General features: G+C 38.4%; 1 protein-coding gene across 1 annotated transcript in view; it reads right to left on the minus strand.

Annotated features, from left to right (window-relative positions):
- The window catches only part of ntn4 (netrin 4), a 108,419-nt gene extending 92,060 nt beyond the window's left edge, over window positions 1–16,359 (minus strand). The window contains exon 1 of the mRNA XM_031898913.1: window positions 15,906–16,359. Coding sequence (XP_031754773.1) covers window positions 15,906–15,987 — 82 coding nt within the window. The 5' untranslated portion in view covers window positions 15,988–16,359. The remainder of the gene's footprint in view (window positions 1–15,905) is intronic.
- Between the last annotated feature and the right edge of the window lie 404 nt (window positions 16,360–16,763).

The raw sequence follows: 16,763 nt of genomic DNA on the forward strand, positions 1-16,763 counted from the left end.
ATGATGAATAAAACAAATCCATTAAATATCAATCTATAAGCAATTGCCTGAAGAGTTGTTTATTTTAATGTTTTCATGAAGTAAAATGACATCAGCCTACTACCGAGTAATTTAAATTTTGCTACATGTTCAAAGACACAACGAAGGATATTACATTTTGTTTATAAATAAAGTGCTCACACTGTGTGTTCGTTTAACATTTGTTTTATAAAAATCTCTTCCAAGATCCAGAAAAAAATGATACGTATCAAACACCTCTGAAGATGCCCCAGATGTGTAGAGTGCAGAAGTGTACAGCTTTGTGCCATAGTCTAAAATCTAACTACAACACAACAACTGGAAATAGGGAGAAAAGTAAGCAAGCAGAAGGATCAACTTTGCAGTCTTAAAGGAGAAGGAAAGGTTAAGTCACTTGGGGGTGCCAAAATGTTAGGCACCCCCAAGTGACTTAGAACGCCTACCTTGTACCCCGGGCTGGTGCCCCTGTACGGAGAGAACAGCACCAGCCCGGGGCAGCTGCCGGCGCTACCTACTTCCTCCTCGCTTGCGCGCGCATGCGCAGTAGAGTGAAAAGCCAAACTTAAACATTAAAGTCGGCTTTTCACTCTACTGCGCATGCGCCGGCCCACGGATTTCGGCAGCAGCGCGCAAAGGAAGGAGGAAGCGGTGTCTACAGGTGCCCCGGGCTGGTGCTGTTTTCTCCTAACGGGGGCACCAGCCCGGGGTACAAGGTAGGTCATGTAAGTCACTTGGGGGTGCCTAACATTTTGGCACCCCCAAGTGACTTAGCCTTTCCTTCTCCTTTAATTACATATTAAAGCATTTAGAGTTCAACAGTGAAGAAGCTGCAGAGAGACTCACAGGCTATCACAGGATATCACAAGATATTAGGGCTCTTTGACATTTACAAGTGAAGTGAGCAAAGTGCAGTTTTGAGTAAAATCAACATTCCATTATGCAGTGCTTTTTCCAAAATCTAACATAATTCCGTCTGCAATTTTGTCGTAAATAGGATCCAATTGTGCTGAAATCAATCTGGCATAATTTCTGTTGTTTTGCATGCATGGGACTTCTTGACTCGATTCTTTAGGCATAAATGTGTTGTGTCTACTGACAATGAGAGAAAAGGGTACCGCCAGCTCCTGACCAAGCATCAATAGGTGCAGCAGCACTAAAGTAAAAGTAGTATATTCGGACACAAGGCTCTTAATAAAAGTGGTTAAAAATTGTGGGGAACGCAACTGCACTTGCAGATGGAAATGTGCCTTATTAAGATTATTTTTTGTAATTTTATAAGAATAACAAGTACAGTTATGGGATCACGTATCCGAAAACCCGTTATCCAGAAAGTTCCGAATTATGGAAAGCCCATCTCCCATAGACTCCATTATAAGCAAATAATTCTAATTTCTGAAAATGATTTGCTTTTTCTCCATAATTATAAAACAGTACCTTGCACTTGATTCCAACTAAGATATAATTAATCCTTATTGGAGGCATTTATTCAATATTGAAATGATTTTTAGCAGACGTAAGGTATGGAGATCAAAATTACGGAAAGATCCCTTATCCAGAAAACCCCAGGTCCCCAGCATTCTGGATAACAGGTCCCATACCTGTACACACAATTGGTTTCCACAGCCACAAAAGGTTTCCGCTTATATTAGATGGGGTTCTGTTATCCTGCATAATTTGAGCACTCTTAAAAGAATTAAAGGAACAGTAACACCAAAAAATGAAAGAGCTTTAAAGTAATAAAAATATAATGCACTGTTGCCCTGCACTGGTAAAACTGGTGTGTTTGCTACAGTAACACTACTATAATTTACATAAATAAGCTGCTGTGTAGCCACGGGGGCAGCCATTCAAGCTGGAAAAAAGGAGAAAAGGCACAGGTTTCATAGCAGATAACAGATAAGTTCTGTAGAATACAATAGTGTTTTATCTGTTATCTGCTATGTGCCTGCGCCTTTTCTCCTTTGAATGGCTGCCCCCATGGCTACATAGCAGCTTATTTATATAAATTATAGTAGACTTTCTGAAGCCAACACACAACTTTTACCAGTGCAGGGCAGCAGCACATTATATTTTAGTTACTTTTATACACTTTCATTTTTTGGTGTTACTGTTCCTTTAAATCCAACTTAACCACCAAAATAGATGTATGTTCCACTGATTATTATTAATCAAAAGGCACTGTCTTATCAGTACAAAGGCATCACATAGATTGTAAGTTCTGAGGGACAGGGACCTCCTTCATCTTGTCTCTTTGACATTTTGGAGATTTGAGTTCGTTTTTTTTTGCGATTCCAGTTTTTTATCGCGAAATTTGAACTGTGGTTCAAAAAGTCAAGTGTCTGATATTTATTAAGGGAAAAAATCCGAAAGCTCATATGTAAAACTTTGCCATCTAAAAGCTTGTGAGTTTATGCAGAAGTCAATGGGAGTCATCAAAATGTTTGATTTTTTGTCGAGTTTGTAAACTCACAAATTTGAAATATTTGAGTTTTTTTTATTCAAACAAGTTTTCCATATTAATAAATAACCAAGCAAAAGTTTATTGAAATAAGAAAAAAACTCTTGAATTCACAAAGTCGAAAAATTATAAATAAGCCAATTAGCTTTTAATCTTTAATACAATTGTAATATGTAATTATTTGTATTTATTAATGTAATGACCACCTTATTGTTCTATTAATTTATTGTTCTGCTGTACAGTGCTGTGTACAGAAATAGCACTATATCAGGCAATAGTTAACTATTTTTAAAATCTGGGGTATAGCATTACTTTTTTCATAGCAATAAAGTCTATGCTATGCTTATGCTATGTTTTTGTAGTTTAGATGTATATTTGTTCATTCCCAGTTTACTATGTTAATATGTGTTAAAAAGCAACAAGAGGAGCATCAAGATAATCTGATAGGGCAGAGTAGAGGACTGCAAACTGTATATCATTAATAGAGCTGTGAGAAAATGGGTACCAGAAAATCTGAGAGACAGATTAAGAGTGTGCCCTTCCCACTTGTACAGACCACTAAAAAAGTTAGAGATGAAGCAAGAGACCCAGTATGAAAACTGTCACTATTATGTATAAAGACAAATATGTAGATAAAATGATCCAATTTCATGGCCAAACCTATTTTTATCTATGTGTTTTTCCTATCTTACTGCCATGAAAAAGTCTTATTTGTCCTATAATGCTTGCTCCAAAAGAAACCTTCTTTATTTTGTCTTCTATGCTATTCTTATAGACCAATAGACTGCAACCTTCTGAGCAGAGTCCTCTTTCCGCCCACTGCCTGCTGTCTTTATCATATCTAGAAATCATTCTGCTTTATGGCTGTGCTAGTTATACCAAACTAGGGACAATTAAAGGGACACTGTCATTAAACACAATGTTTGTATTTGTTACTACAGGTATGGGACCTGTTATCCAGAACGCTCAGGGCCTGAGGGTTTCTGGAAAAGGGGTCTTTCCGTAATTTGGATCTTTATACCTTAAGATTACTAAAAACCATTTAAACATTAATTAAACCCAGTAGGATTGTTTTGCATCCAATGAGGATTAATTAAATCTTAGTTGGGGTCAAATACAAATACAAGGTATTGTTCAATTATTACAGAGAAAAGGGAAATCATTTTTAAAAATATGAATTATTTGATTAACATGGAGTCTATGGGAGATGTCCTTCCCATAATTTGGAACTTTCTGAATAACAGATCCTATACCTGTATAATCATTTAGTAAAGCTGGAATATGTTGTAAAATATTTATATAAGATTTAAAAAACATTAGTCACTTTATAAGTTTGTATATAGATTGCTGACGGTCTGCATTCTTTCATTTAAAATGCCTTGCCATGTTTTATGACTAGGATTCTACCTTTTAATAGGAATATGGATAGTGTCAGTGAACAATGACAGCCAAAAAGGGTTCTCTCTGGGAACATTGTGAGATGTTATTTTAACATTATTGCTAATTAAGGCATTCTATTTGCTGCTAGTAATTGCACACAAGCAATGTTCATATTTTTCAAATGTGTTTTAGAAACTGCAAACACTGTACCATCATTGACTCCTCAACTAAGGTTCAGATAAAATGACAGAATTTGTTTGCAAATCTTTTATATAGCGCAAGTAATTCTGCACTTTTTACCCTATCCTACCAGGAGCACTGTGGGTACATAGGTACATGCAATCCACAATTAGCTATTTGGATGAATGCAGCTTTATCTGCATTCAGCAGTGATTAATTCATAAGGGGCAGACGAGGGGGAGTCACACAGGGGTACACATTGTGACAGCTATAATTTCCCTAACTGGCTCACCTTGTGCCTGCCTGTGTTGTGCTCTGCACCTTGCATCGGACTTGGAGAGGTAATATTAATTGACCCCCAACATCTCAATGCAAGTGTAGAGAAAAGCTGAAAACAAGAAAAAGGCAGCATGTCAATAGGCACAATGTTGTTAGATACATTTAGGCCAAAGAATCACATATATTAAATGGAGCTATGTTTGCCCATGTGCAGTAACCCATAGCAATAAATCAGCTATGGTCACTTACTGGTTTAAAAACAAGCATCTTATTGGCTGCTATATATCACTGCACCTGACCAAAGGTGTTATGTAATTAAAGGTGCAGTGTTTGCAACAGGTTTATTCATCTATAACAACCAATTAGCAATTAAAATTTCCTGGTCAAAAACAAACATCTTATTAGTTGCTATAGGCTACTGCACCTGGGCAAGCTTTGTGCCTTTTATTCCATATGGGGGGAGTGCCTTTTATTTTGTATGAGGAAAAGTCCATTGGTTATGAAAAAATAGGCATATAGATCACGATCATCAGCCCAACATACCAAACCATACAAAACTTTGTATGACATTATTAGTACATGTATGCCCATAGGCAGATTTTCAATAAGGCTAGGGGAGGCTAAGCCTCCCCAAACCTGCTCTGGCACCCTAAAAATAAAAAAATAAAATAAAAAAACCTGGCTCTGTTTCTGCGCTGTCCTGCAAATCTTCTCCTGTCCCTGCAAGCTCCGGGTTCTGCTCTAATCAGCTGTGCTCTGATTGGATCTTTCTTCTTGTATATTCTCCAATCAGAGCACAGCTTTCTTGACAGACAGTAAAATTGACCAATCAAGACACAGATGCAGACAGGGATCGGGAAATTTTGCAAACTGGAGACAGGCAGAAATGAAGACTTAAAAAAGAAGAATCTGCAGACTGTAAGTTTACCCATGAACCAGCTTTGAACTTTGCTGCAGTTTTCATCCCACAGGTACTATACTGTATATGTTCTAAAGACTGACCCACTAGCTGGAATTAAATTGTTTTTTGTCATCTGACATTTATAATATCCCCTACCCTAACAGATGGAGGGTAAGTTAATTTTTCCCCCTGACAAAGCTCATTGTGCTTTTATATATTTGTTATGGTTTTTTGCACATTCTATTTTTTTTTTTTACTTTTGTCATTGTTTTTTTCATTTATAGTAAGTTACAGTGGGGCCAATGCTGTGTATCAGTGCCAGTGTTATAGTGCCAGGGCCTGAATATCTGCCATCTGTACCCACTGCTCCTCATGGCATATAATGTGCTGGTTTTGTATATAAAGACTGTGTCTCGCTGTATATAATGTGCTGGGTTTGTATATAAAGACTGTGTCTCGCTGTATATAACGTGCCTGGGATGTCAGTACCTGCTGCCTCACTTTCTATAAAGCTAACTTAAACCCATCTAATGGGGAGGTTCACTTTTAAGTTAACTTGTAGTATGTTATAGAATGGCCTATTCCTAGCAACTTTGCAATTGGTCTTCCTAGTTAATTTTATATATTTTTTGAATAATTTGCCTTTTGCTTCTGCCTCTTTGCAGCTTTCAAATGAGGGTCACTGACCAAAAAGTATTGCTCTGTGAAGCCATGCAGGACCCTTAACTATTCATATTCCCATCTCTTGTTTAAACCACTACCTGGTATATAAGACCCTAGCAACCAGATAGCTGCTGAAATACCAAATGGAGAGCTGCTGAACAAAAAGCTAAATAACCGAAAAACCATTAAAAATAAAAGAGGACCAATTGCAAATTGTCTCAGAATATCAGTGTCTACATCATATTAAAAGTTAATTTAAAGGTGAACTACCCCTTTAACCTAACTGAACACAAATGTATAGAGAACCCCTAACAGAAGTGCACGTATGAATGCTTTTACATCCTAAGCATTTTAGGGTTAAAAATATCCCCCCCACCCGCACTTTTGCACAGTATCCCTGGGAGTCAGTGGGAACTGCCAGAGGTAGTTGGGAGGTTAATTTTTTACACCAGCAGTGAATCCACTAAGTCTCACATTAGCTGTAGGTCAGTCTGTGTATGGCCCATCTTTAGCCTCCCCAAACAAAAAAGTCATCCTCCGCCTATGTGTATGCCCATCTTAACACAAGTGGGACTTGGAAGTCAGCCTTTCTGGACAGGAAAGGGAAGTTGCTGGTGGTTGGATTAATAAGTGAGTCTTATCTAGAACATGTGTTTAGATTCATTAGTTTTAATTATACATCCATGCACAGGCAAAAAAACAGTGGTTTGGTCTCATTAGTTAAGAGTTAAAATCTCATTTTTTTTTTAAAGTTGATGCTTTGTGAGTTAATTGAATACCTTATTTTTTAGGAATGTTTTTTCTTTATTTGATGGACAGTAAAGGCCTTTTTGGCTCCTTGTAACCACCCTAACCCCAGTCTTACTGCTTCCCCGGTGTGGACATATAATGGCATGATGATTTCACCATAACTCATCCACCTGAACACAGTTCATGAATTATTAATGTACATTTCTAGGTATATACCTTAAAATGTATCTAAATATTGTATGCACTGTGTTTTTGCCCTTTGTTACTGATATCTGTGCTGCTAGTGTCAGCAATTGGATGGCTTACCTGTGGTCCATCTGGGTGTGTGCAGTGGGTTAGTGTATTTTATGCAGGCCCGGACTGGCAATCTGTGGATTCTGGCAAATGCTAGAGGGGCAGCTGTAACATACCATAGCCAATCACTATTTACTGGGCTGGTCATGGACTGTTTGGACCTCCAAGTACTTGAAATGCAAGGGCCTATTTTGAATCCCCACCTAGACCTAATTGCAAGGGTGAACAAGTTAAATATTTTGGGAATCCATGCCATTCAAAACAGTACTACATATTGTTGTTCTCAGAAAGGACCCAACATGTTAAGGTTCTTATTATTTTCCTGAAACAATGCCCCAAGCATCTGCACTTTCCTTAAAAATCATCCATACCGGTCTCCTGTTACCTTTTCTGGGCAAAGGCTGGATGACTTACAATATGATTGCCTAATATAGATTGTTACTAAAATCACATGCTTTAACAATACAAAACAATGGCAATAAAGGAAAAACTATTCATGTGCCCAAAGACAACTCCCCCCTAATGAGATCCTGTTTACACTGAGTAAGGCGTCTGAAATGCATTACTCATTCCATGGGCTGTTCAAAAGAAATCTTCTACCATCTGCTTGCAAAGAATATGTATCGGTTTCTCTTCTCTTAGGGCACAGGCCATCAGATATGCTAAGGATTCCAGACCATTTGAAAAAAAATAATCAGGGATGTATTATTACATGCACTTTTCTAAGATGCCTGAGATGCATGTGAATTTAATGCAATAGGCAAAGCCCTTTTTATAGTCGAGTTTCTCAATACCTTTTTTTTAATATACGTGTTATGTTTCTTTCATATACTGCCTCAGTCATTTTAGCAGACTTGAGGTATGATTACGAAAAATATCTGTTATTCAGAAAAACACAGGTCCCAAGCATTCTAGATCACAGATCCTATATATGTACTTGAAAGCTAATTGTTACCATGCCTGCTATTAGGTGCAGGTGCTGAATTATTATTTTTCCGCATACTTTTCAGATGCAGAACCCTTAAAATTGCTCCCAAATTTTACAAAGCTTTGATGTATACTTCCTTTCTAAACTTGCAGGTTCAGTCTTATGTAAAAAACCACTGTTTTACCACAGCCTTCCTTGCTAACTTTAATCCCATATAATTACAGGTATGGGATCCAGTATCTGGAAACCTGTTGTGCAGAATGCTCTGAATTACAGTCCCATAGACTCCATAGTCGCTATATAAAAATGTTCTTTTCTTTTCCTCTATAATAATAAAACAGTGCCTTGTAGTTGATCACAACTAAGATATAATTAATCCTTATTGGAGGCAAAATAATCCTATTGGGTTTATTTATTGTTAAAAAAATTTTATTAGCAGACTTAAAGTATGGTGATCCTATTTCCAGAAAGATTAATTATTCAGAAAACACCAGGTTCCAAGCATTCTGAATAACAGGTCCCATACCTGAAGTGGAATGCTCCCATTTCAATAAAACAGAAGATAGTATGGATTAGTGGCCCAAGTTAGGGATTTGTTTGTGGCATGGACAGCCAAACAAGGTGTAAGGGCTCTGGCACACGGGGAGATTAGTAGCCCGCAACAAAACTCCCTGTTCGCGGGCGACTAATCTCCCCGAGTTGCCTTCCCCCTGCCATCCCACCGGTGAACATGTAAGTCGCCGGCGGGATGGCAGACGCGGCGGAGCGATTTTGGGAAATCAGGGAAAAAGACTCGCGAGATTAGTCGCCCGCTAGCGACTAATATCCCCGTGTGCCAGAGCCCTAAAGCAGTGGCTACAAACTGTGCATCTGCCATCCCTAGACGGACCAAAAAGTAGCGGAAATGAGGTTCATCCTGATGCTCATCCTGAAGGTGAATATTTATTTGCAGCCCGTTGCTGATAGGAGCATATTTGTGTCAAGGGTTCTATAGTATCAGATTTCAGTGGATGCCTGATAAGCTGAAATGAATACTATAAACATAAAATAGACATAGATGCACAACAATGTAATCACAGATATCCCCATGTACTCAACTTTGACTTAACTCAGTCCAGCAGTTTTAGTTCTTTAAGGCTTATGACTGACAGGGTTGATTTTCGGCATGCATATAAATGAAGGCCAATAATCAGGCTATAAGCTGGCTGCACCATGAGGCACTGGTTATCCTGGCTGCAGGTCTATGGAGTAGAATTTGGAGAGACAATGAACCATACTTACACATTTCAGTGCCAAAATCCGCTCCATGTGTCTGCATAAAGCCTTTGCAGTGCTTTTCTGTGCAGACACTGGAGCTAGCATAGGGCTGCGGATTGGTAGATTCTGGGTCTGCATTTATCCAGAGGCCAAGAATCAGTCCCACGTGGCTGTAGTTTTAGTAAATCCCTAGTGCAAAAAATGCAACCAATCATCCAAACAAATGTTATCTAGAAGCATTTACCAGTCAATTGTTTTCTTAGAAAGTATGTAAGCACATTGTCATTTTTAAATGGGTCTTCCAAAAAAGAAAGCTTAAACAGTCTAATAACATATGATGGAATAATGTACACAAAGTGAATGTTGATTAGTAGCACTTCCACTGGAGATTTACTGAGATTTGTATCCTAATAGCATACAGAGATTTGGGCAGAATCTCCCTTTACTAGATACAGTAAAGGAAATATGCTTCTTCCCAACCACTGTGCAGTATGAGCCTTTGAAATTCAATAAATCCACGTTCTGAGTTAATAAAGTGAGCACTGCTGTGGTATTTCCCTTTGCACTGCTATTTTGGCTATACTTCAGTTCAGGAGTAAATGGTCAGCATCACAATAATATTATGAAATTTGGAAAGGCATTATTTAATTTATATAAGGTGTAATTCTGTGTACCACACATTGCTCATTTAAGGCAAAAGTCTCTTTTTGAATTCACAAACATACTTACCTAAACATTAATACTGAGTAACCTAAGTCAAAGTTCTGTGCTTTCTTTGTGTGTAAAGTGCATTGAATGAGACCGTGTCAATCCTGCCCCTGTCCCTGGTACTGAAATGTGTGCAGTTCCTTTAGTCTTATGAAAGAAATTCACTATAATATACATTACCAGCAAATATAAATAATTCAGTGTCATTCCAGCTAATATCAACTCACTGACTAATTTGGAAAAGTAAATAGTCTTTACAGACAACAGGATAGGCAGTGATTTCACTTATATAGGCCTCAAGTGTAAACATTTTTGCCATGGCATCTATTGTGGGTTGTAACATCCCTCTGCCACATCTAGTAATATAAAATGCAGATTTTTCAATACCCGTTTAGCTCTGCCCTTGCATTCTACGCAAGACTAAGAATTTGTGTGGACATGAGCAATGCATTGTAGGTACAAGGCAAGGAGGATGGAGAAGAAATTGCATGAGGTATTGGCCTAAAAGGGTCTGATGTCACCAAAGAACGGTTACATTTGTGCACTATTCCATATTACTGAGATGGGGAAGCACAATTTCTGTTGCTTCACAGTATGTTTGAGCATAAACTGCATCACATTACTTAATTTTTTTTTAGTTTGATCAGCCTTAAATAAATGTTCTATTATTTACATTTTCTAAAAACCACTGTAATTATTTATTTTATAGGCACTGCAGCTTTTTTATATTGTATTGAAAGTTATGGTTTTCCTTTCAGGTGTACTTCAGGTGTTTATAAAGTAAGTATATAACTTAATTCTACTGCAATAGGCAGGGAGCTCCAACTTTTATCAGAAGTACAAGTGTAATTGTTCTTACCCTCTGAATCCAATTTCATGACTACCGAAAATAATCAGTGCTTATGAAACATGTCATAATATAAAACTTCTAAAAAAGTCATACTGCCACATGCCACAAGAAACTATAATAAGGGATTATTAATAAAGACCTGTATATAGTTTGATTACATTGAACAAAAGGACAATGGACATATGCAGGCATTATGAATAACAATAGGATATGCCAGGAATACTTTACTTAAAGTTATTGTATCAAGGAGGTCATTGCATTACACTAGGATAAAATGGCAGTATTGTATTTAAAAGATCAAACCATATTTCTGGAGTTTTTGTGGGCTGCTGGTCACCAGATTGAGATATACTGGTACATCTTAATCTACCTCTTTAGATTTTGCCATAGATTGCATTTTTATGAGTACTAGTGTAGAGTCAGGCCCAGACTGGCAATCTGTGCATTCTGGCAAATGCTAGAGGAGCTGCTGTAAGATGCCATAGCCAGTCACTATTTATTGGGATGGTGGGGTGCTGTTTGGGCCTCTAAGTACTTTAATTTCAAGGGCTTATTTTAAGTTCCAATCTGGACCTGTGTACAGCACATATGAAACAGGAGATTAAGACACTGGGATGGAGTGGGCAGTTGAGGCATGGTCTAAGCCTGATATACAATGCCAACAATATATGTTGGCAATATACAATGCCACCAAAGTAAAGACAATATACAATACCAACAAAGTAAAGATCTTGGTCTTTAAGCTGACCATTAAACCTTAGATATTACAAATCTCTGATCACAAAAGTGCAAAGTGTTAAAAAAGATGTAAAGCTTAAAAACCTACTGCCAGTGGCAATGTACCCTGTCTGCTCTGATGAATTACGTACAAGTGCATGCACTGACACAAGGGAACATTGGAATTATCACCAGTTTAGAGATGGCGGTGGTTCTGGGGTTCCGTTGTTAGGTTGTGTCAATAGCTGTTACCGATTTGTCAAGCAAATCTCCTTCTAATGCTGTTTAACACCAGGCACATTTGCACACCAGAAGTGATGTCATCCCTACTCTGGAATATTTGGCACAATTTACAACCAAAACACAGAACACCCAACTTAGCAGCACTTTAGTCTGGAAATCTAGGGTAAAAAAAACCCTGCATTGTGCAAAATTTCACTTTCCACTATGATCTGAATTCATATTTGAGGCTTTGTGGAGCGAACCTTCTGCAGTTTAATGAAAACATTGTATTGCATTGTATTAATGCATATATTCAATATGGTTTCAAAATTGAAATTCATAAAGATGAAAGTTACTGTATATTATTTCTTATAAACTGTTATATGCATTGCTGCCTTTGTGTTGCTTCCTTAACAAGCAAAATTTACAGCTGTTTCTGCATCTGGAACTCTATAGCTTTTTTGCATCTATTACCATAACTTAAAAAAAAAATGCACATCTGTGTCCAAAATAAGCCAAATAAGTAGGGCATGCTTGAAAATATGTCTGCTCACTGTTTTGACTGGGAAAAATGTTTACACAGAACTTTTCTTTTAAGAGGGTGTAATATATGTTCACTATTTCCATCACCTGCTAAAGTAGCGCATTCAGCTTACCCTGTGCAAGGAAAAGTTGATCAAAAGTACCCCCCACCCATCAATTTTTACAAAATATGCTCCTAATGTCTTTCTGTATGTATAATGTCATATACAGAGGGAGGCTTTATATCTGGCATATATCAACACTACCCATACATCTCTATGAAGCTCACGGTGTTCACATCAAGATCCACCTGCATCATGTACAGTCCTTTATCTTTACAGGTTGAACCTTCCAGTCAGTCCAAAAGCACAATACCAACCAGAGACTAACTGGTTTTGTGCACTACAAAATCAGGATAATAACCAATTTTGGCCCATTTTATCACATTTTACATCCTATCAAAAATCTTAACTCAAGCTATCATTTTGGAGAACAGAATTGTGGCATTCTAGGAAACACAAACAAAAATGAATGGTGCTTGGTGTTTAATCTAGCAGATAAGCTGGCCATACACGTGGCGATCTCACGATGTTTCGTACGACCGTCGGTCGCACGAAACATCGTCAGATCCGCCACACACCATTCAGGGCTGAATCGGCAGGTAAGGAGGTAGAAACAATAGGATTTCTACCTCCTTCTGCCGATTCAGCTCTGAAGGGAGAATTTTGGTCAGGCGCCTTCTATGGCGCCCGATCAAAATTTTCTAACTTGGCCGATCGGCGAGCCGACCGATTTCAGCAGCTTCCTGCGATATCGGTCGGCTCGCTGACATGCCATACACGCACCGATTATCGTACGAAACGAGGTTTCGTACGATAATATCGGTGCGTGTATGGCCACCTTTAGATCTGAAGCAGACTTATATACAGTACCTGTGGAGTTAATATGTTTACCCAGAAAAATCCAATTTAACATTACCAGGTACCACCAACAATAGATGATTTATTATACTAAGTAAGATCCGGCAGTAAGTATTTTTATCTAACTAGATAACAGGTGTAAAACAAAAGTCTCTGTTACTAGCAATGGGGATTTTTTAAACTTTCCAGGACATTGCTTGAGTTTCAGTAGCTTTAATTTGAAACTATTGACAGTGATTTTCAGACTGTCAGCACAATATTTGAGAATTATATTTTTACTTATATAAGTATTATATAATATTTTATGACTGATTTTATTTCCAGAGCTGGACATACTAAATAAACCCCCAAAATGACTCTCCTGCCTGTAAAGTACATATATGTGCAAAAGGGGATGTAAGTGGATTAATACCATGTATGCAAGGTTACATAAACACTCTGAGCAATCAACTTGCATTCGAATACTCTTTGTGGCACATAGGGGAGGTCATACAGATCACTCACTGGGCCAAATTAAAATATATTCTAAAAATCCACATTTGTTGCTAGTGTCATTATTTTCTTGTTGGCCTTGTGGCCTGAATTATTAGACTGCAGAGGAATGGGTCAATTATTTTTAAATTTTTTTATTTGTATTGGACCAGAATGTATTTCACATTTAAGCAACTGTGCACATCATACAGTAAAGATAATATCCTCTGTTATCTAAATTTCACACGCCAAAAATCCCAGTTTCATGGAAAGGTGCGGTGCTTTCCACAACATCTAGAATTACCTTTCAGAGTTTTAAAGAATGATAGCCAATTACAGCTTCAACGAGATCATATTTCTTCTGTGCTCTTCCACAGCATATACATACTATATTTATATTTTAATTCTGTAGGTTTGCTGCAGGCTAACAAATTACTGAAAAAAAAGAAGACTGCATGCAGTATGATGTACATAATACACAAAAATTCCAAAAATAAAAGTGGTTAGGGGAAAATAGATAAATATTTAATCGGGGGGGATTTCCCTTCCACTTCTTCCAATGTTACAGTATAACAAAACAGCATCAACAAAGCAGTATCAACAAAGACCTGGCCTACAGAGTGAAACAAAATTAAATCTATACGTGCCATCTGTTGATTGAAGGTAGTATTTGCAGCATAGTTGGTAACTTTTTAAAAGTCTATTTTTATCTATTTGGGACACCAATAAACCATTTATCCCCTCAAACACAAACCATATTAAATACCTAAAACACACGGCAATTCAAGTAATTCCATCCAATAGGGTATAGTGAATCATACTGCAATATAGGAAACCCCAGGTCCTGAGCATTCTGGATGACAGGTCCCATAACTGTATATAATTTACATATTAAATTAATATTGGTTAAGTTAATCACACTTCATCAATCACTTTTATTCCACTAGCAGTCTTATCCACAAGTACACATCATATAATTTTACTGTAACTGTCAAATGTATTTGCAGTAGTGGACTACTGAGGTCCAGTTGACCAGTCAGGCCAAGTACCACTTCCCTATTTCTAACAACTGGGCCAAACGAATATAAGTTGCTAATAAACTGATATAAAAAAGACTGGATTCGATATAACACAGCTGCGATAATTCCTTGATAATTCACATGCACTAATGGCACAATAGCAGTGTATTCTACCAGTCATTCAGGCATGAACTGCATTACATTCCTTGAGATAAACCATAGAGGGTAAACACTGTTACATGATTTCCAATCTAGGAAATGATGTTCTGCTGGAATCGCCACCTTTCAGACTGCTGCATTTAATCTAACAGTGCATGAATGTGACTTGACCTGTGTCAAACCACTTTTAGTGCCCAATGGCGAATAATTAAAGTAATTAAGTCTGACACGCTGAGTGACTGACAGCTCTTTTATTTACAGTACAGTCCAGGGCACACTGCATTTACCACTCAATCAGCTTTAACTGGACAGAGAACCGGCACAATTACAACTTGCTGAATTAACATATATGAAATTCTCATTATGCTACAGTATAATCACAAAGGTCTTAACCAAAAGTAAAAACAAAAACATAACATTGCATGCAGGATCAGCCAAGGGCCCCTGTAAAGAACAATGTAAGTAGCTTTTTACTAATATATTAAGAATGGTTCTCTCGAACCTTCCTTCCACGATCACGCCACACTGGGGGCCTCATCAATTACCCATTAAAAATGTTGTCCTGGGATAAGATAACCCCTCTGGTGCCTGATCAGAAACTTAAATTTATGAAAAAAAATAATTGTAGGGATGCTGATGGCCTTTGTGCCCTGGTGGGTTCCTGTGCAGCTGCTCAAGGCCACCCTTGGTAAGATGCAAGTACAAAATGCACAGCATGGCGGTTCCCTCACATTTCCAGGGCCACACAGTTCTAAACTAAATGGGTATTAGTTTTGTTAAAATGCTAAGCTTATTTAGCTGCATAATCTATGGTTCAAGAAAGTGCTTAATATTAAAGACAACACAACAGTCTTAGTACTTTTGGTTCTGTGATCCTAGCAACCAGAAAGCAAAGGGGCAAAAGAGAATAGTTAACCATAACAACGCACTCACAAACATTACACTTTATATATGTCCATAAAACAATACCCAGTTACTTTGACTATGACTGTAAATAATATGCTATTCTGTTGATCAATAATCACATTTTGAAACATTCACTAATGTGTGTTTACAAAGACCTGTTGTGTCTAAATGAAGCAGGGCTGGCACAGGGGGAAGCTGCTGCCCTTGGGCACTGGGTACGGACTTGCCTAAGTTACTGGAAGTGATGGAGTGTGTTGCTATCACTGGGGGATACGTGCAGGGAGTAGGAGCATCCGAACCAACCTGCGGTGAGAGAGAAGGATCCCAGCAGCACCAGCAGCCAGCCTGGGCATTCCATGGTGCCAGAGCGCAAGGAAACTTTCATGGGTATGCTAGGATTGCGCTTAGCCACGGAGACCTCACATGGAGTCCAGGTGGTTCTTTTTTAACAGCCGTGAGAAACAAGTCAACAGGCAATACAGTAATAATAACTGCAGGGTCACGTCGATAGGAGCGTGGGCATAACTTCTTGCGTGTGTCTTAATATTCCACAAGCTGCTGCGACCTCCCGAGTCCCCACATCTCGGCGCAGAGCACTAACTCCCCCTGAGCCGCGGCTTTCTGCTGCCAACCTGTTCGCTTTTGTCACTGCGCTACAGCTGCTGCTCCACCATTCAACTGCGTGTTCCCCTCTCCTGGTTACTGAGGCAAATGTGTGGAGAAGCTTTGGACAGGCAGGCAGACTAGAAGAGCTGCTGCGTTTAGGGCCCTCCCCCGGCCTGCCCTGAGCCCTCCTCTCCCCAGCACCTACACACAGGCCGCTCATACTGCACATGGACTGACGTATCAGCTTTTGCAAATGGACCTCTATTAAAAAAGAATAAAGTGGCATGTTAAATAATAATCATTTCAGGCAAATGCTGCTCTGCATTGGTTTCTCTGCAATTATGAGGCACTGTGAGCAAGATATTGCTAACAACCTGTTGGGTCCTACATTATTTATGTAGCACGGTAGCACAGCGTTTCTTCTAGCAATCAAAACACAAGTAATTGCCATGGATCACTCAGACCCCAAAGGTTTAACAAAACAGGGCTTCAAAAATGAATGATAGTATGATTTATATGCTAGCTGGCAGTGCTGGGCAGAATGTGACACTCCCT

The sequence above is a fragment of the Xenopus tropicalis genome, chromosome 3 (assembly GCF_000004195.4).
Source record: "Xenopus tropicalis strain Nigerian chromosome 3, UCB_Xtro_10.0, whole genome shotgun sequence".
Taxonomy (NCBI): Eukaryota; Metazoa; Chordata; class Amphibia; order Anura; family Pipidae; genus Xenopus; species Xenopus tropicalis.